General features: G+C 48.8%; 1 protein-coding gene across 3 annotated transcripts in view; it reads left to right on the top strand.

Moving 5' to 3' along the window:
- The window catches only part of ABCC1 (ATP binding cassette subfamily C member 1 (ABCC1 blood group)), a 130290-nt gene extending 111700 nt beyond the window's left edge, over nt 1-18590 (top strand). For 2 of the 3 annotated variants that reach the window (XM_033841092.2, XM_033841093.2), the window contains 10 exons: nt 957-1164; nt 3196-3506; nt 7414-7613; nt 9012-9138; nt 9708-9809; nt 12061-12207; nt 13973-14131; nt 14868-15034; nt 16131-16325; nt 16901-18590. In XM_033841092.2, coding sequence (XP_033696983.1) covers nt 957-1164; nt 3196-3506; nt 7414-7613; nt 9012-9138; nt 9708-9809; nt 12061-12207; nt 13973-14131; nt 14868-15034; nt 16131-16325; nt 16901-17009 — 1725 coding nt within the window. In that variant the 3' untranslated portion in view covers nt 17010-18590. The remainder of the gene's footprint in view (nt 1-956; nt 1165-3195; nt 3507-7413; nt 7614-9011; nt 9139-9707; nt 9810-12060; nt 12208-13972; nt 14132-14867; nt 15035-16130; nt 16326-16900) is intronic. The other variant, XM_033841094.2, reaches the window with a different exon arrangement.
- Nucleotides 18591-19508: the final 918 nt, after the last annotated feature.

Below are 19508 nucleotides of genomic sequence, written 5' to 3'. Positions count from 1 at the left end.
TGACCCAAAATTCAGCATGAAAAGCCTGATGTGACAATGAGCACACACACAGGGAAAGATACCTGGAGTTTGTTGAAACCACACCAAGCGGGTTGGGTGTGAGGCTGGCCCAAAGCACATTGTCCCTGTCTGTGGTGTTCAGCCACCCTTTGAGTGGCTACACATAATTACGTAGCCCTCATGCTGGGCTCCATAGGGATATAGGAGTGAAAGAAGCCCCCAGCTGTCACCTGGTGGAGTTGGGGAACGGGCTGAGCAATGGGAGGCCAGTTGCGATTGGGAGGAATTGGTGTTGGGTGTTCAGAGGACTGGGGGTGGGGGGGATGTGACACTTGGTCGTGGGTGCTAGGCAACACGTCCCATCTTCCCATTTTCTTCAGACTCTTTGATGGCTTCCTGATGGTCCTGGAGTAAAAATCGGAATCCGGGACAGGATCTCTCAGGCCCTGTGTGGTCTGGCCGGTTCCTGTTCTTCAGCCTCATGTTGCTCCAGCCATCCTTTCCTCCTTTCAGGTTCCCTCCCACGTCAAGGCCTTTGCACATGCTGGTCCCTCTGCCTGGAGTGCCTTTTTTCCATTTTCACCTGGTTAATTCTTTGATGTCCCTTCCTTAGGGAGAACCTCCTCTGATACCTCCCCACCCTGGGTTAGGTCAGGATGCCCAGTTTTATACTCATATGAAATCATGTACCACTTCCAGCCCTTCTCTGGGATTATGCATTTATCTGGGCAATGATTTGTTGAAAGCCTGTCTTGCCGCTTGACTGGAAGCTCCGTGAGGGCAGAAACCTTGACTTTGCTGCTGCTGACTTGTTTGCCGAGGAACTAAGGGGGAGGGGGTCGTAGGCATGAGCACAGGTTAGGGGGCTGGACCACAGAAGCTGTTGAAGTTCCTGACCTTGGGTGGGCATGGCTGGTGGGTGCATTCTGTAAGATGCCTTCTCTCCCTGGTCTCAGGTCAAGCTCTCCGTGTACTGGGACTACATGAAGGCGATAGGACTTTTCATCTCCTTTCTGAGCATCTTCCTTTTCCTGTGTAACCACGTTGCTTCTCTGGCCTCTAACTATTGGCTCAGTCTCTGGACTGATGACCCCATCGTCAATGGGACCCAGGAGCACACGAAAGTCCGGCTGAGCGTCTATGGAGCCCTGGGCATTTCTCAAGGTGGGCCTCCCTGCTGTTGGCACTTGGAGCCACTTCCATGTCTTGTTACAGGATTGGGTCCCCCAGCTTGTCAGGGTTTTGCAGACCCACAAACCAAACACACATGAATAGTAACTATCGCATAATAGACACTGAGGTATTTGTAGAATGAATGTTTCTCGAACGCTCTGTTTCGTGTGGCCCTAGGAGACAGAGGGGAGGGGAGCTCCAATGTGCCCATTTTACAGATGAGGAAAGTTGAGAAATAGAAGGCGACCAAGGGCCCTTGCCCCTCATTGTTCTGGCAGGGTAATGGTGTTTCTGTAAAGTCTTATTTGTGGACTTTTGCCTGCTGCCTAAAGGTGGGAATTAGTTTATACTAGTGGTTCATAATGCAGGCAGTGTTGTCCTCAGAGGACATTTAGCAATATCTAGCGATACTTAGAGTTGTCACAGCTTCAGAGTAGGGGTGGATACTACTGGCATCTAGAGGCCAAGAATGTTGCTAAACGTCCTGCAGTACACAGCACAGCCTCCACAGCAGAGGATGTTCCAGCCCCAGATGTTAATAGTGAGGAAGTTGAGAAATCCTGCATATACCCTTCCTGTGGTCCCATGAAGGTACCTAGACACAGCAGCGTTAATAGTCATAGCTAATGTTTACTGAGCACTTACTTGGTGCCTGGTTCTGTTTTAAACACTTTAAGGTGTTTTAATTTATTTTATTTTTGCAGCAATCAAATGAGGTAGGAGCTAATGTTTCCCCCATTTTAGAGATGCAGAAACTGAGGCCCAGAGGGGTTAAGTAAGTTGCCCAAAGTCATGAAGCTAATCCATGGCACAGCTTGCATTGAGCAAGGCAGTGTGGCTCAGAGCCCATCCTCTTCACCACCACGCTACATGGTCCCTGAGCTATGTGTTTATGTGCTCATAAAAATGATGTATTTATGATAAATAGTGTATACATTCTGCATTTGGAGCACTTCTTGTGTACCAGGCACATTGCCAGGTGGGCCCTTTACGTTCAGCAGTGTTACAAGATGTGTCATTGTCCCCCATTTTACAGTTGAAGAAACTGAGCTGCAGAGAGGTTAAGTGACTTAAGGAAGGTCCCATGGCTGGTGAGTGGCAGCGAGAGGATTTGGCTCCAGAGTCTGTTGTCCTAGCCCCTGCCTCATGGCTTCCTTCTTTGATCAAGGAGACCAAGATCGAAGCTTCTCTATCCCTGTGAAATCACCTCTCTGAACAGAAAGGGTGCCCTACTGTGGCTTGTTTGGAGGGACCATAAATGTCTCATGATCTCCAAGAGATGGCTTTGAAAAAACCAGAAGAGCAGGCAATTTCCTAATCCCTAAAACTCCCTCAAAGCGCTAGGGTCTGTGGCCTTCAGATTATAATTAAGAGAAGAGAGAGCACAGAGAGGGTGTGATGTTGACCTGGACCCATAGCAGCAATGTCTGTTCCAGAGCTGTGCTGTCCAGTATGGTAGCCGCTGGCCTCATGTGGCTATTTGAATTTCAGTTCATAAAAATAAAATAAAATTAAAATATCAGTTATAGAATTACACTAGCCATATGACAAATGCTTGATAGTCGCATGTCGCTAGTGGCTACCACATGGGACAGCATAGTTGCATACCATTTCCATTATCACAGAAAGTTCTGCTGTACAGCGCTGGTCTAGAGGATGAGGCGTACAGATAAGAGCATGACGCTGGAGCAGGCTGCTGCCGTGGGAACCCCAGCTCTGCTTCTGATTGGCTGGGTCTATTGAGGGCAAAGGAATTCACCTACCTGAGCTTCAATTTCCTTATCTCTGTGGCATGAGTACTAATAGAACTTATACAGGGTCCTCATAAGGATTAGATGCATGTAAAACTCACACAGTGAGGTTTGTACATACTAAGTGCTCGATTCATAATTGCCACCATTATTATTGTTATTAGAAGCTGGGAGTCCAGGCTGCTTGGTCCACATGGTCACATGGCCACTCGTCCCTGCCCTCAGCCCGGTCCCTCTCCCATCGTGGAATTTAACGCGAGAGTGTTTGTAGGTATCACAGTGTTCGGCTACTCCATGGTGGTGTCCGTCGGGGGCATCTTCGCCTCGCGCCGCCTGCACCTGGACCTGCTGCATAACGTCCTCAGGTCGCCCATGAGCTTCTTCGAGCGGACCCCCAGCGGGAACCTGGTGAACCGCTTCTCCAAGGAGCTGGACACAGTGGACTCGATGATCCCGCAGGTCATCAAGATGTTCATGGGCTCCCTGTTCAATGTCATTGGCGCCTGTATCATCATCCTGCTGGCCACTCCCATGGTGGCCGTCATCATCCCGCCCCTGGGCCTCATCTACTTCTTTGTCCAGGTAAGAGGTGGGGTCTTAGGGTCCAGGACGAGCCCAGCTCTGTATCACTCTCCACGTGAGCACAGGGCTCCCTTTGTTTTGTGTTTCCTCAGTGTGGGGCTGTGGAGGACGTGCTGGAGGAGGGTTAGATTTATTTTTGTCAGTTTTGAATACCTAAGTTGATTGTTTTTAGCTTACAATAACCAAATATCCTTTTTTCCTAGCAATAAGGGTTTTTTTAAGCTGTAAGTTATAAAAGAAAATAAACTATAGCCATAAAGGCATCTTTATTATTAAAATTCCTTTAAGTATGAAATTCTTTAGGTCCTAAGTCCCCTGCAGATAATGAAGACATGAATAACAGCAACTTAAATATTTTTTTCCCTTGTAATAGAAATCTTGAGGTAGACTCTTCAGGGCTGGTGTGGCAGCTCCATGAGTTTGTTAATATCCCAGACTCCTTCACTGTGGGTTGTTTTTTTTCGGGGTGGGGAGGGGGTGTTGTTCTATCGTCTTTGCCTTCCGTTCTTAAGTTGGTCTCATGGTCCAAGTTGGCTACTGGAGCTCCAGCCATCACATTTCTATTTCAGAAAATAAGCTTGAGGAAGGGGAACAGGGCAAGGGAGCATTTGACAGCTGAGTCAACATCAGCTGTGGTGCTTCCAGTTGACAGATGAGCATGTTGAGGCCCAAGTGGGGGAGCTGGGAATGTGAACTCGTGCCCGATTCGAAAGCTCTTGCTGGTAACTGCAGTGCTGCGTTGTGCTTTCCTGCCTCTGAGAGGTTAGCTGCAGCACAGTTGCTAGTGGGGGACTGCTGTTTAGATGGGAGCGTAATGACTGCTGCACAAAGTAAGAGTAAGAAACCACGAGGTGCTCCATACCTCAAACTGCACTCTGTGTGGCCTGTTCGTGTGGGTCCTGGGAGGCCTTGGCCCAGTCAGCCAGCGCCCAAACCCTCCCACACTGTGGCCCAGTGACTGGTGAGTGTGAACAAAGGTGGAATCAGAGCAGGTCCCGGACCCTCGCTGTGTTCTCTTTAAATTGGTGCCAGCTTTTCTGGAAAGTCATCCAGCTGCATTTACCCAGATGCTATCCGAGTTCACACCCTGGCTGGACAATTTCCTGAAGGACCCAATTCAAGAGAACAAAATGGGCCAAATGCGGCGTTTGAGGCGGCTCAGATATCTGCCAGTAGCAGGGCCTTGAGCACACCATGGAACAACTGGGTAATGGAATGTTATGTGCCTTTAATGGGAGAATTAGGAAGACACTGTTGCGACACTGACAATTTTATTTTTAAACAACAAAGGGAATGAAGTTAGCGAAGGACCATGTTGTCAGCACACTACCATTATAACTAAGACCACGTGCATAATGTGTGTGGGCAGGACTGGAAAGAGAGGCATAAAAATGAAAACATTGCCTTTCTAAGGGCTGAGATTATGGGAGAATTTAGTTTTTTAATGGCTTTTAACTGAATATATGCTTGTCCTATAACCCAGCAGTCTCAATCCTCAGTGTATATGCAAAAGAAGAGAATCTATCAAGCAAAAACAAAAAAAAGCTAGAATGTTCTTAGCATCTTGATTCATAATAGCCCCAAATGTCCATCACAGGAGGATGGATACGTACATTGTGGTATATTTATACAATGACTCAGCAGTGAAAAGGAATGAACTACTGATACACACAAGGAGGATGAATCTCAGAGATACTATGTTGATCGAAAGAAGCCAAACACAAAAGAGTACATTTGTGTGATTGTGTTTTTATGAAGTTGAAGAACAGGCAAGTACGATGTGGTAAAAGTCAGAGTAGTGGCTATAAGGAGTGTTGACTGTGAGAGGACACGAGAGAATTTTCTAGATTTTGATCAGGTAGTGGCTATGCAGGTGTAGATAAACATAAAATCCATAAAGCTGTAAAGATTTAGTGCACTTTCCAGTGGATGTAAGTTGCATCTCAAAAAGTGGCTTTTGGGCTTCCCTGGTGGCGCAGTGGTTGGGAGTCTGCCTGCCGATGCAGGGGACACGGGTTCGTGCCCCGGTCCGGGAGGATCCCACATGCCACGGAGCGGCTGGGCCCGTGAGCCATGGCCGCTGAGCCTGCGCGTCCGGAGCCTGTGCTCCGCAACGGGAGAGGCCACGGCAGTGAGAGGCCCGCGTACCGCCAAAAAAAAAAAAAAAAAAAGGCTTTTAAGGGTGTATGTGTGTAAGGGTATGTATTCTCTCTCACTCTCTTTCTCGGGAAAAGATCTAAAAGGTTATATACTGAAATCTGAATAGTGCTTATCTCTGGATTGTGGACTTAATGTAATGTTTAATCTTTCTGTCTATATCACTCCAAGATTTTAAAAAATGGATATACATTACCGTTTTAACTTAAAAGCAAGTCATTTTTAGAAAAAGGAATGTAAGAGGTAAGATGATGTGGAATTCTGTTTGGGCTTCCACATTGCTGGAATAAGGCATTTCTGCCTGTGGAACTGTTTGGCATCCATGAAAATTACCCGGCACACGTCTTAGTGTCTCGGCTCTCAGCCCGCTTCCTGGCACAAGGCAGGTGTGTGTCGGGCAGTTATTTTCACTCAGGAGACCAGGCAATGTCTTGGTCTCTGAAAGAGTAAGGTGAGTCCACGAGGTGGATTATGTCTCCTGGAACAGAGCTTAAAAGGAAAGCTAATAATTATTTTTTAAAAACCAGGCTATTCCTTAACAAAAATAAATCTCAGGTTAGCTTTTTAGAGGAAATAAAATTCTGAGGACATGACAAGTGGAATAAATTGAGCAGGTAAAATGTTTTAGAACTGTTTCCACCCAGGATGAAAGAAAGCCAGGGAGAGGAGGTGATTCCAGGAGAGGGTAATGGGGACAGATGCCAGGGGGCCTTGAGCCAGACAGGAGGTCTGGATTTCATTTTGCCGCCAGAGGAAGAGATAGCATCTGACCGTGTGCAGGGATTGTCAGAACCACTGTTCTGAGATGGCCCTGGTTGGCGTGGTCCCTGGGTGAGTTTTCAGAGTTTCTGGAGCCCCAGAAGGCTGCCCAGCTTGCGGTTCAAATGACCACGTGAGCTGCCATCCAGAAAGAAGTGGCTGACCTTGGAGGCCCTGTCAGAGCCACCTGTTCTGTTCAGTGCTCTCCGTGGAAGGTCTCTGCCCCCAAAATGGCCCAGGGCACCCGACGCAGGCCAGGAGGCAGGAGGCCATGTCCCTGAGCACCCTGTGTCTGCTTGCCCGCCTCCGCTGTTGATGAAGCAGTGGACTGCAGCACGTCCAGGAGAATAGAGGTGTCTTCAGATGACCAGTCCAGCCTGTGTCACAGCTCCTCAGCACTTCCAGTGAGCGACTCCATCTTGTTACATCTCTAACGAGCTGAATGCCCGGCATTAGGGCAGGAGCAGAGCGGATGTGGTCACTGTCCATGGGGACGGGTGGAGGCAGGGTTTGCGCTGAGGTCTGGTTGTCATAAAGCCACACTGCAGGGTCCATAAACCCTAGAGGTCAGTGGTATCAGAGGGGCCATGCAGTGCTGAGGTTAGCACTTTGACGGGGTTCAGATCCTAGCTCTGCCGCTTCCTAGCCACGTGACCTTAGGGAAGAGGTTGTCTTTAGTTTACTCATTGTGAAACTGGAATGAGCACCTCGTAGGTTTTTGGTGAGGATTGCATGAGCTGATATATGTGAAAGAACTTAAAACAATCCTAGGATGCTGGGCTCCACGTAAGCGTTAGTTATTATCATCATCACCGCCACCGGCAGTATTGTGGGCGCTGTGCCTGCCATTCGCCAGCTGAGTCGGGACACCCTCTGAGAGCAGCCCAGCTCCAACATTTCGCCCCTGGAAGGATCCAGACGTTCTCCAGCGCAGCCCTGGGAGGCTGGGATGAGGAACCCTCCCCCACTCCCCATCTCTTCTCTCCCACAGAGGTTCTATGTGGCCTCCTCCCGGCAGCTGAAGCGCCTCGAGTCAGTCAGCCGCTCCCCGGTTTATTCCCACTTCAACGAGACCTTGCTGGGGGTCAGTGTCATCCGCGCCTTCGAGGAACAGGAGCGCTTCATCCGCCAGAGCGACCTGAAGGTGGACGAGAACCAGAAGGCCTATTACCCCAGCATCGTGGCCAACAGGTGGGCGTGGGGCCGTGGGAGGGGGCAGGGGGAGCCCCTTGGTTCCTGGATGAGGGTGTGGAGCGATAGACTCGGTGCGAGGAGAGGACTTTATAACCATTAAAAGCAGAAAGGAGCACGGTCAGCACGCAGCTCCAGGGGCATTGGAGTGCAAGGACAAAGAGTTCTTCTGGGGTCAGAAGATACTGCAGGATCCATCATTTAGCTGTTGTCCTGGTGCTACAGGATCATCAGTGACGGCAGGCAGCCTCAGCTATTGAGTGTTTTTGCGCCATGCTTCTCATCACACCACCCCTGTGTGATGAGTATTGGAAGCAGTTTACTTATATTAGGTTGAACCATGTGAAATTGCCATTTGGGGGATCAAGAATGATTAAATACCATCAATCAAAAAAAGGGGGTAGAAGTTTGCTAATTACTGACGAATCTGGAAAAGTATCCTCCTCACTTGCTTACCTCCTGATGTATTTTTTGAGATGTGGGATGGAAAACTCTGGGGAGGGGTAATAGCACCCTGGAAGTGACCCACTGTGCACAATGTAATCCCATCGTGTAAGACTGGGCAGGGAGATTGTGAAGTACTGGAGAGAACCTTGCCTTCCCTTGAAGAATTTTTAGGGAGTTTGTCAAAATCTGGGTGTGTGTGGGAATAGCTCACACCCTGAGGACCAGTCACATGGATCTTAACGCTGTAGTGGAAAAAATGTTGATACTACTGTCTTTTCTAGAATGCTTTACATTTTAAAACATTAAAATAATGTTCCTATGTGATATCTTATAAAAGTTAGCTTTAAACCAGTTTATATTTTAAAGCTAAGGCAATACATTTTAATGTTTTTGAAATGAGGGTGATCTGGGTCTGGGAACCCTTTGGCTGTGTTGAAAATGGTGGTTTATTTCTCACTCCCACCTCCTCGTCTCCTGCCAAGAAGAAAATTATTTTAAATCAGGGGGTGCCTCTTATAGTTGATGATTTCTTAGTATTTAGGAATTTTCTGGGACATATTTTTAAAAGCACACATGGGTATATTTTAAAGGTTTCAGTGAGAAAAAGTTGGTTCTTAAAAAGGCAAGCTTCAGTTTCCTGGAAAGGTCACTTTTGTAGAACTCTATTTTAGTTCCTGGGCTTGCCAGATTAGTGAGGAATTCCTGAAATCGTGTCCCTTCGGCCCTCCTTCCCCATGTCCCATGAGCAGGGCAAATGAGGCCTCTCTCAGGAACTATTGGGGAATTATTTCAGTTAGCAAAGTGGCCACCACCACCACCCCGCCCCCCAGCTATAAATCAAGTCCCTGAAAAGCTGACTCTGGGCGTGTGTGTGTGTGTGTGTGTGTGTGTGTGTGTGTCCGTCCATGTGTCCATGTGTCCGCCCGTCCCTCTGCCTGTGTCTCCACGTAGGTGGCTGGCTGTGCGGCTGGAGTGTGTAGGCAACTGCATTGTCCTGTTTGCCGCCCTGTTTGCAGTGATCTCCCGGCACAGTCTCAGTGCTGGCTTGGTGGGCCTCTCGGTGTCTTACTCACTGCAGGTAAGGGGGGTGCTCTCAGGTGGATTTTCCAGTTCTCTTAATGGGGAGCCAATTGTCAGGTTTTTGGGCCTTTGCTTTGGATCTCTGTGGGAGTGGGGGAGAGGAAAGGGGACCAAGTAGAGTTTGACGAGCAGGTCTAGAGCCCAGTGACCGACTGGTGCAGGAGAGAAATTAGATGTGCGGCCCTGATTCCCCCATCAGCCAAGGAGAGTCCTTGATGGCATGAGAGGATGCCCCCAGCTACAAGAGAAATGTACTTAATCCTATAAATTTCCCTTGAAGTACTGCTTTAGCTGCATCTCCCAAATTTTGATACATTGCGTTCTCTTCTTATCATCTGGTTCAAAATATCTCTTCATTTCCTTTCTGATTACTTGTGTGGCCCCTGGGTTATTTTGACATGTGGTGCTTGCTTAAGAGACACAATGTAGGAAGTCTGGCCACAGTACTTGGGGTTGCTGTTTTGTGTACCTTGGTTATCTGAAACATTTCATAATGAATAATGACTTCATGGAAATAAAGCAACTCTCGCTCACTCTAGAAGCTCCATGTGACTCTTCCACTCACAGGTCACCACATACTTGAACTGGCTTGTTCGGATGTCGTCCGAGATGGAGACCAACATTGTGGCCGTGGAGAGACTCAAGGAGTATTCAGAGACTGAGAAGGAGGTAAAGCAAGCCCCCGCCCTGACGTCTTGGCCATGATCTTCAGTGTGGCTTTACCCAAAATAATCCTTTGAGCCCTACCACGTGGGCCTTCAATAGGCAACCTCTATCTGACAAAAATAATCTTCTGTTATCTGTTATGTTTTTTGCGGGGAGGACTTACATTATGGAAAGTGAATCATACTAATTTTCTCTTTAAATAAGTTTAAACATTAAAATACAAATGAGTCGTTTAAAAATATTAAAAGTCAGGAACAAGAGAATCAGTACATGGATATTGCAAAAATCATGTTATTGGTAAGGAATTGACCAAAGTTTGGGAAACCCTGCATTTATTTAACCCAAGTCCTCATTTTATAGGTGGAATAAAAAGGCATGTAGGGAGGGACGATGGCTGGTCCGAGGTCACGCATGGTCCGTGGGACAGCTGGGAGTAGGACCCAAGTCTCCAGGCTTTGGTGCCATGATTCCCCTAAAAACTGCCTTATTCTGCCCACACACCACCTCCGAATAGCAGTAGTAGTGTTAATAATGGTAATAGCAGTGATGCTTGGAGATACCACCATCCCCACTACTACCAATAATAATAGTAATAGGGACACACATATTGTGCTCTTGTGGGGTGTCAGGGCCTGTACTAAACATTTTACATAGAATAATTCATTTATTCTCTACACAGCCTTATAACTCACATTCTACTGTTATCCCCATTTTGCAGGTGAGGAAATGGACAGAGAGAGGTTAAGTTGCTTGCCTAAGATCACATGGCCGGTAAATGGCAGACCCAGGATTTGGGTGTGTGCCTTTATGCCGCACTTTATTCCAAGAAAGTGCCCCTTGGGAATGAGACCAAAGTGACCCTGGTTAGACTTTGTCTTGAGGATTTACAGAGGTGAACTACACCAGGTCCTTTAATGCTCTGACTCGGTGAACCAGGGCCCACTTCCTCAGAGAGCATCTGTCAGAATGGTGTGAGCGCCCCCTGTGGAAATAAGAGCACATTACACCAGGAGTTTCCCACCCTACACTGAATTTATCTATTTATTTATTTTTAATTTATTTTTATAAAAGCTTTCGAGATGTAATTCTTATGCCACTCAGTTCACCCGTTTAAAGTGTGAAATTCAACTTAATTTACTTTTAAAATATTTTACTACTTCTAATTATTTATTTTTATACTTTTAGAATAAGAGCATATTTGAAAAAGAGAAAGATCACCAGTCCTACCACTATTAAAATATATGTATTTACTTATGTGTTTATTTATATTATGTATGATATTTATTTATAGATAGAAAGCTCCAACCACTTATCTCCAGTCCCCTTTGTGTTCTTATAGCATGTCCCCTTATTTATATAAAGGGTGTAAAAAAATTAACATAAGAAGTTTATGGGCGAGAAAGGATGGACTTTCTCTTTTATTGCCCTCACCATTCCTCTCCTTCCCTGAAGATAGCCCTGAGCCTGGCCCAGAGCACATCCAGAGGTAGACCTCAGGAAATGCTGAAATGAACTAAGCAGCTTTTCAGAAACAGGGGCTGTGTGACCCCAGGCAAGTTGCTTTCTCTCTCTGTGTTTCAGTTTCCTCATGTGTAAACTGGGGATAGGAAAGAACCCACTCGTGGGATTGTACTGAGGATTAAACGACGTAATGTGATAGAGTGACCTTCAAGTGTTAGTTGCTGCTTTTACCAGACCTTAGAAGCCATTGGAGTATCTCACCTTTACCCTTGTGTCTGTCGAGAGAAGACCACCCATTCATTGATTCAGTCCATGAGTGTTTATTGAACACCTACTATGTGCTCTGGGCCCTGGGATATAGCAGTGAACGAATAAAAGAACCTGTCCTCATAGAGGGGATTTCCAGTGGGCGTGGGTGACAGAACAAGCAAATATGTACTTAAAATGCTAGGAGGTGGGTAAGTGCTCTGAAGGAAAATGGAGGGGGGGGGAAAGATGGGCCCAGGGCTAGGAGGGTGGTCTCATTGGCCTGAGATCTGCAGCAGGTGAGCAGGTCCAGAGGGTAGTTTGGGGAAGAGCACTCCAGGCAAAAGAAGCCGCAAGTGCAAAGGCCCTGAAGCAACAGGTGTGGGTGTTCATGGAACAGTCCAGAATTCAGTGTGGGGAGCGTAGTGAGTGAGAGAGAGAGCCATGTGGTCAGAGGGGTCATGGAGGCCACTCACACAGAGCCTTAGGGCACATGAGGTGGACTTCAGACGCCTGAACCCCACCCCACCACCCACTGTGATTGCAGGCTCCCTGGCGAATCCAGGAGATGGCACCCCCCAGCAACTGGCCCCAGGTGGGCCGAGTGGAGTTCCGAGACTACGGCCTGCGTTACCGAGAGGACCTGGACCTGGTTCTCAAGCACATCAACGTCACCATCGATGGAGGGGAGAAGGTGGGCGCACTTTGACCCCCACCAGTTCATGGTCGGGCGTAGGTTGCCACCAGGCAGATGAAATGAGCTTCCTCATTTTCCCAGTCTGTCCCTGTCCCAAACCACAGGGTGGAGTGGCCTTTCGGGGAGGGGCTTATGGAAGTAAAAGCTGCTCAGAGTGTCCCAGCAGGGTTGCAGACTGGTAGCCCGAGGGCCAAAGGAAGCCCACAGATACGTTTTGAAAGAAATCTAAATTGCAAATGTTGAAAAATCTGGAATGTTTTATATAAAAATCCATTTCCTGCTTTTCTTGAAAGATCAGAACACGTGGCAACACTGGGCCCATCCTCCTTGCCTGACTCTTTCTAGACAAGACACGAGCCTCCCAGTTCACCGACTGGTCCCTTCCTGCTCCATTCATGTGCCCACTCAGCCCCTTAGGCATTTGAGTTGGCAGTCTCTAGAACAGAAAGACGTCATCGTCACTACTAGGGATGGCTCAAGGGACATGTGAAATGGACAGAATTTTGGAACGTATTGCTGTTCCTGGAAGACATCCTTGCTCTGAGACCCAGGGTCCTCCTGGCCGTTTGCCAGAAGACAGTGTTTCATCTCTGAACATACGAATTTGTTAAACTTCCTACCCCAAGGCTCAGAATGTACCGTTCCCATGAGAGAATTTCTCCAACTTATAACAAGGGGAGGAACAGAGTGGGCGGTGTTCTCACTGACGCTTTATGGCTTATGTTACATCATGAGACTCTGCTCTGTGAGTTGCTGTCAGAGGGTGGAGGAGCTGGCCTCTTTGGAGCCCAGATGAGAAGGGAGAGTTCTAACTGGAACATCAATCATTGGCCATTAAATGGGGAGCCCAGTTCCCTCAAGAGAGGATAAGTAGAGGCCAGGTTGTATCCCTAACCTCTTTCTGCTTCCTCAGCTGGGATGCAGGGGGATCTGCTTGAACCTTGGAGATATTTCAACAGCTCAGATATTTCACCAGAACAATCTGATTGTTACTTAATATTATCTTGAGTTGAAAATAACTAATTTATAAAAAACAGCTGATTAGCTATTTGTAATGAGGTGGATGGACCTAGAGTCTGTCATACAGAGTGAAGTAAGTCAGAAAGAGAAAGACAAATACCATATGCTAACACATATGTATGGAATTTAAGAAAAAAAATGTTATGAAGAACCTAGGGGTAAGACAGGAATAAAGACACAGACCTACTAGAGAATGGACTTGAGGATATGGGGAGGGGGAAGGGTAAGCTGTGACAAAGTGAGAGAGTGGCATGGACATACATACACTACCAAACGTAAAATAGATAGCTCGTGGGAAGCAGCCGCATAGCACAGGGAGATCAGCTCGGTGCTTTGTGACCAGCTAGAGGGGTGGGATAGGGAGGGTGGGAGGGAGGGAGATGCAAGAGGGAAGAGGTATGGGAACATATGTATATGTATAACTGATTCACTTTGTTATAAAGCAGAAACTAACACACTACTGTAAAGCAATTATACTCCAATAAAGATGTTAAAAAAACCTAATTTTAATTTCTAAAAAGAGCTGGCAAAGAGAAGGGAGTCCTTCTTGACCTTTGGCCAAAACAGCCCCTAAAGGAATGTCTCTGGGAAGCTGCTGAGGGTGGGGGCTACGGTGAGAGGTGGGTTGACCAGATGACTGAATTGCTCTGGGGCTGGTACTTAAAATGAGGGCACCATGGGGCAGGAGGTAACCCCAGATAGCAGCATTCCCACCTCACCCTGGGCCCTTCCTGTCCCACAGGTTGGCATCGTGGGGCGGACAGGAGCTGGGAAGTCATCCCTGACCCTGGGCTTGTTTCGTATCAACGAGTCTGCCGAGGGAGAGATCATCATTGACGATGTCAACATTGCCAAGATTGGCCTGCACGACCTCCGCTTCAAGATCACCATCATCCCCCAGGTGGGGCCGATGGGCTGGGCTGGGTCACGCTGAAAGCGACATGTGTGTATTTTCAGGACAAACCTACCTTTATTCCTACTTTCATGATTTTTTTTTTTTTTTTTTACTGAAATTATGCTGTGTTTCTTCACGGAATCTCCTCTTAGCACATAAATAACAGTGAGCCTTAAGCAGGTTTCATTCATTCCTTCACTCCTGCCACCCAGTAGGCAGCTTCCTGAGCATCTCACAGGATACAGTTAAGATACTGGCTTCTCTGCCGGCTGCCGGTCAGCACAGGGATCTCTGACCCTCCCAAGAGCTAGGCGAGAATGATGAATTTTCTAGACTGATGCCAGTAGGTGGTGATTCTTTAATACGTTGCCTTTTAGTGTTGTTTTGCCTTATATTTCTCCTAAGGTTCTTATTTGGAGGTGGGATGGGGAGGAATCCAGGTACCTTGCAATTAGGAATTGCCCATGCTGCATCTCCCTTCCCGAAAGTTCCCAACACATTTGCATATTGAATGCTCTGGGAAATCTTGCAAGAAAGAAATCTATTTTATTTCACTTAATCCAGAGTTTTCCAGGCTTTTTTCCCCCATTATTGACATCTTCGGAAGTGGTGATTCCAAGGGACTGTGAAACCCCATTTTGAACAATTCTGGCAAGAACTTTCTACATTGCACCTCTTTGCCCCACCCGTGTCCACCGTGACGTGAGCCTCACACGTCATCTGCCATCTTCCCTTCGAACAGGACCCCGTTTTGTTTTCGGGTTCCCTCCGCATGAACCTGGACCCATTCAGCCAGTATTCAGATGAAGAGGTCTGGACGTCTCTGGAGCTGGCCCACCTGAAGGGCTTCGTGTCGGCCCTTCCCCATAAGCTGAACCACGAGTGCGCAGAAGGCGGGGAGAACCTCAGGTAGGCGGGGGTGAGGCCCCAACCGGGTCTCCTCGGCTTCAGCTCTCCCTCCGTCAGGGCGTTTGTAGGTTTTGTCCATTTCCATCTGGTTCAGACCTGGGTTTGAGTCCCAGCTCTGCCACGTGAGCTGTTTGTCTCTTAACCTCTTGGGGCCTCAGTTTCAGTATCTAAAATGGGTTTCAATCTAGGCTCATTTTACCATGAGGTGTAACCAGGATGGCCAAAACGCTTCCTTGCTTACACCAGGTCCATTCAATGGAGAGTGGCTATCAGTCGTTAAACTTTGGAAAGGCTTCTCTTCCAGTCAGTAAATAGCACTGCTCTGAGCCCTCCCTGTCCCCACCCACTGCCCCAGCTGCCGTGGTCCGTCTCCCAGGCTCCCCAGGATCCACCCATGATCCAGCAACTGAAGTGTTAATGCCTGGCGCAGCAGAGATCCTGTGCCTCTGTCACTTACCCATCACCATGACAACCAAGCACCAAACCTCAGGTGTGTTCAACAAGAGCCTGACCGCTCACACACTGGGGCGGTCAGCCAGGCAGCTCTGCTAGTCTTGGCTCACGCACGTGGGTGGTGGCCGCTGGCTGTAGGCAGATCTATTCGGCCTCCGCTGGGGGCAGTTAGATTCTGCCCCGTGTGTCCCTCATCCTCCAGCAGACCAGCCCAGGCATATTGTCATGGTGATGGCAGAGGTGCAAGAGTGAGCAAAGCCTGGTGTGCATTCCCATTTCAAGCCTCTGCCGGCCTTATGTTTGCCAGCATCCCATTGGCCAAAGCCAGGCACGTGACTGAGTCCAAAGTCCGCAGTGAGGGGCCCCACAGAAGGCATGGATATGGGATCATTTTTGCTACCTGTTATTTTGGATAGCACCTCTGAGCCCTGTGTTGAGAATGATTCTGAGCCTGCTTCTAGCTCAACGGGAAGACCATTCTGATTGATTAGTGATGTCTGCCATGGGCACAGATGTGGGGAGTGGAAGTGCTCTCCTGGTCTAAGCAGCACCCAGTGTCTCTTCTCCCTTCTCACAGTTCAGGCCTAGGCTCAGGGTCAGGGTGGTTTTGACACTGTTTCCTGGTCCTTCTCTCCCGGTCAAGCGTTGGGCAGCGCCAGCTTGTCTGCCTGGCCCGGGCCCTGCTGAGGAAGACGAAGATCCTTGTGTTGGATGAGGCCACGGCGGCTGTGGACCTGGAAACGGATGACCTCATTCAGTCCACCATCCGGACGCAGTTTGATGACTGTACCGTCCTCACCATTGCTCACCGGCTCAACACCATCATGGACTACACGAGGTGATGCCCTGGCACAGAAGGCCTCTGGACCTTGCGGTCCACCCCAGTCACCCGTTCATTCATTCATTCATTCATTCAACACTGTCGTTATGCCTAGTGACAGCCTGAGGTGGTGGAACGTCTCTTTGTCCTGGTTAGTACCAGGCATTTTTTGACATCACTCAATCATTTATTCAGTCAACACATGTGTGGAGTGCCTGCCACATTCCTGGCTCCGTTCCAGGCACTGGGGACTGAGCAGGGATCTGTCAGACAGGGAGCCTGCCTAAGAGACCTTACAGATTAGTTGGGGGCTGGGTGCAGAGACAGACAATAAACACAGCAACAAATAAAAGGGAATTGTGCTGGGAAGGAAATATAAAAGGTGATAGAGAGTACTGGAGGTAGCATCACAGGACGTTGACATTGACTAGAACTGGGGTTGAGGATGGGCAGCCAGGTGGAAGGCTACTGTAACAGTCCTGGCATAGGGTGTTAGGGGCCTGACCCAAAGCAGGGACTTGCCCAGGTGGGCTCTTGGGGCACGAGGTGCCAACCCCTTCCCCACCCCTCATGTCTGCGTCCCCTCCTTGCAGGGTGATTGTCCTGGACAAAGGGGAGATCTGCGAGTGTGGTCCTCCCTCCGGCCTCCTGCAACAGAGAGGTCTCTTCTACAGCATGGCCAAAGACGCTGGCTTGGTGTGAGCCCAGAGCTGGTGCAGCTGCTCAGAACTGCAGGGCCGACATGCCAGCAGCCAGGGATCAGTCGGCATCCTTGGGAACCCAAGCCTCGCGTAGACTGAAACCAAAAAAAAAAAAAGAACAACCCAAAACCAAAACACACAGAAAGCAGCCACCCTCTGGCCCCCTGCCTGGAATTGGCTGTGAAGAAACAGGAGAGACACAGGGATGCAGTGCCCCCAAAACACGCACATCCTTGCCTCTGTTACCCCCACAGATGCACACATGTTCTCACGCCCCTGGGAGGGCACATGTGCTCTCCGTGCTCTGTGGGGAGGTTTGGGCCGCCAGACTTCCAGAGAAATCGGTTGCATAAAACATGCTAGTGACCAAATCCAGCCAACTGCCTCAGATCTCTCCAGCCGAAGTCTGCAGGTTCCAAGCTTTCGAGAAGCTCCCTGGTCCCCGGCACCTCTCTGTCCTTGCCTGGCTCTACCCAGATGCTTGTTTCCCCAAGGCTGCAGTTTGGAGGTGAGGGGCCTGGTGAAGGTCATTTTCACTCTCAGGCAGTGTCCTGAGGGGCATGGACGCGCTTCTCACCAGCCATCTGGTCTTCTGGGTGCTCAGACGTGGGAACCAGTGTCACAGCGCTGCCTCCACCGGGACTTGCTTCATGGACCAGAGGCCGCATGTCTCCCAGTGCTTCTCGTTGACGGGACTGGGCTGGCCTCCGGGTGACCTGGCCCTGGAGCTCCAGGCCGGGAGAGCTCTCTCAACGCCGACTTCCCCGCTTGACTGCTCACCTCGTCACCCGCTCCCGTCTTTGCCTTGCCTTCCTTCCTCCCTCTTTCTACCTGTAGCTAGAATGGGTTTACGCCTTCAGGTGCCCGAAAGAGAAGACCTGGTCATGGTTATTCAGCATTCAAAGCCAAGAGCGCTGGTGCCTCCAGGTGTGAGCAGTTGGTACTGAAAAGAGCCCCGTTGAGTCTCCTCCTTGTTCTTAGAGTTCAGTTTCTCACCCGGGGCCTCTGGTTGGCTGTCAGGGGCGGCGGGGTGGAGAACTTGACTTACGGTTACTGAGTCTCTTCTGGGACAAGAAAAGAACCCATTCATGAGTGTCAGTGATTTTCTTTTTCTTTTTTTTTTTTTTAAGTACTGCTCTAGGGAGAAAAACAGTCTCAAGACTTTAATTTCTTGGGAGGAAGTACTGGGCCGAGGAGCAGCATCCCAGGGAAAGGCCAGGTTGGCTCAGCATCTGGTGGTTGGTCCCTGTGTTCCTGGAAGGAAACGGGCAAGTGGGGTCCTTTCTTCAAAGCCCTGTAGGTCCCTTGATTGGAGACCAAAGTGAGACCCAAAAAGCAAAGAGAGGTCACGGCTGCCCCAGGATTCATGCTCGCTATGTGAATTACGTTGCTGACTTCAAGCCAGAGAAGCATCTTTCTTCTTTTGGGTGGAAATACATATTTATTTTTTGTAAGTTAAACCATTATTTCACATTAGATAAACCAAGTGTTTCTTGGGGATCTTTTTGTAATGACTTACACTGGAAACGTGAACATTTGCAAATAATTTGCAGTTAAAAAAAATATTTTATTTCTTTCTAAACGACTGTTCCATTTTCTTTCTAGCGAAGGTTCCTGCCGTCTCTCCAGGAGTCGGGATGGGGCACCCTCTCATCTGCTGCTGTTCTTTCTCCTTGGCGAGCATGTTGTTTCTAGCGGGAGCTCTTGGAATTGGGAACCTAGAGATTAAGAATCAGGTGGGGTTTGGTGGGGAATCGGCGTAGCACAGTGGACAGGGTCCTGCCCTTGTCATCTGCAGGCTGTGTGACCCTAGGCAGGTCACTTAGTCTTCGTGCCTCAGTTGCTTCGTCTGTAAAATGGGGCTGATCCCTGCCTCCTGGGCTTGTTGTGAAGATGAGCACTGATGTGTGTGTTACGTGCATGGCCCAGGTTGGGTTCTAAGACACAGGCGAGGCAAACATCACACATGGCAAGAATTAGCCTTGGAAATCCCTTTGTGGTGTTAGGCCAGGCTAGGCTATGCTGCAGTAACAAATTGGCCATAAACTCTTGGGACATGAATACAAGGGTGTATTTCTCATATATTTCTTGATGAGAATCAGGCGCCTCTCCTTTGGTACGATGACTGACAGATCCAGACCGTTCTGGTTTTATGACATCGCCTCTCGGGGGCTGGCTTCTGGGTCACCACAGCTGGGGAAGGGAAGTTGTGGACGACTCACACCCACTGTTACGTATCTCAAACCAGAAGTCACACAAGTCAGTTCCACTCACAGCCTGTTGGCCAGAATTAGTCACATGGCCCCACCAGGCCACAAAGGAGGCAGGAAATGCAGGGACACATAAGGAAGGAAGCCCCTTCCTGTGGTAACTGATGTCATTTCTCAGTTTTGGATAGTGGGGGAGGAAGACCGGGGTGTTGGGATCTGAGTTCGTATTGGTGAGTCTGGACAGTGAGGAATGCCAGGATTTGGGGAGCACACACCCCAGGACCATGCTC

Source organism: Tursiops truncatus, chromosome 15 (genome assembly GCF_011762595.2).
Source record: "Tursiops truncatus isolate mTurTru1 chromosome 15, mTurTru1.mat.Y, whole genome shotgun sequence".
In the NCBI taxonomy this organism is placed as follows: Eukaryota; Metazoa; Chordata; class Mammalia; order Artiodactyla; family Delphinidae; genus Tursiops; species Tursiops truncatus.
This window is presented reverse-complemented; position numbering and strand designations above follow the sequence as displayed.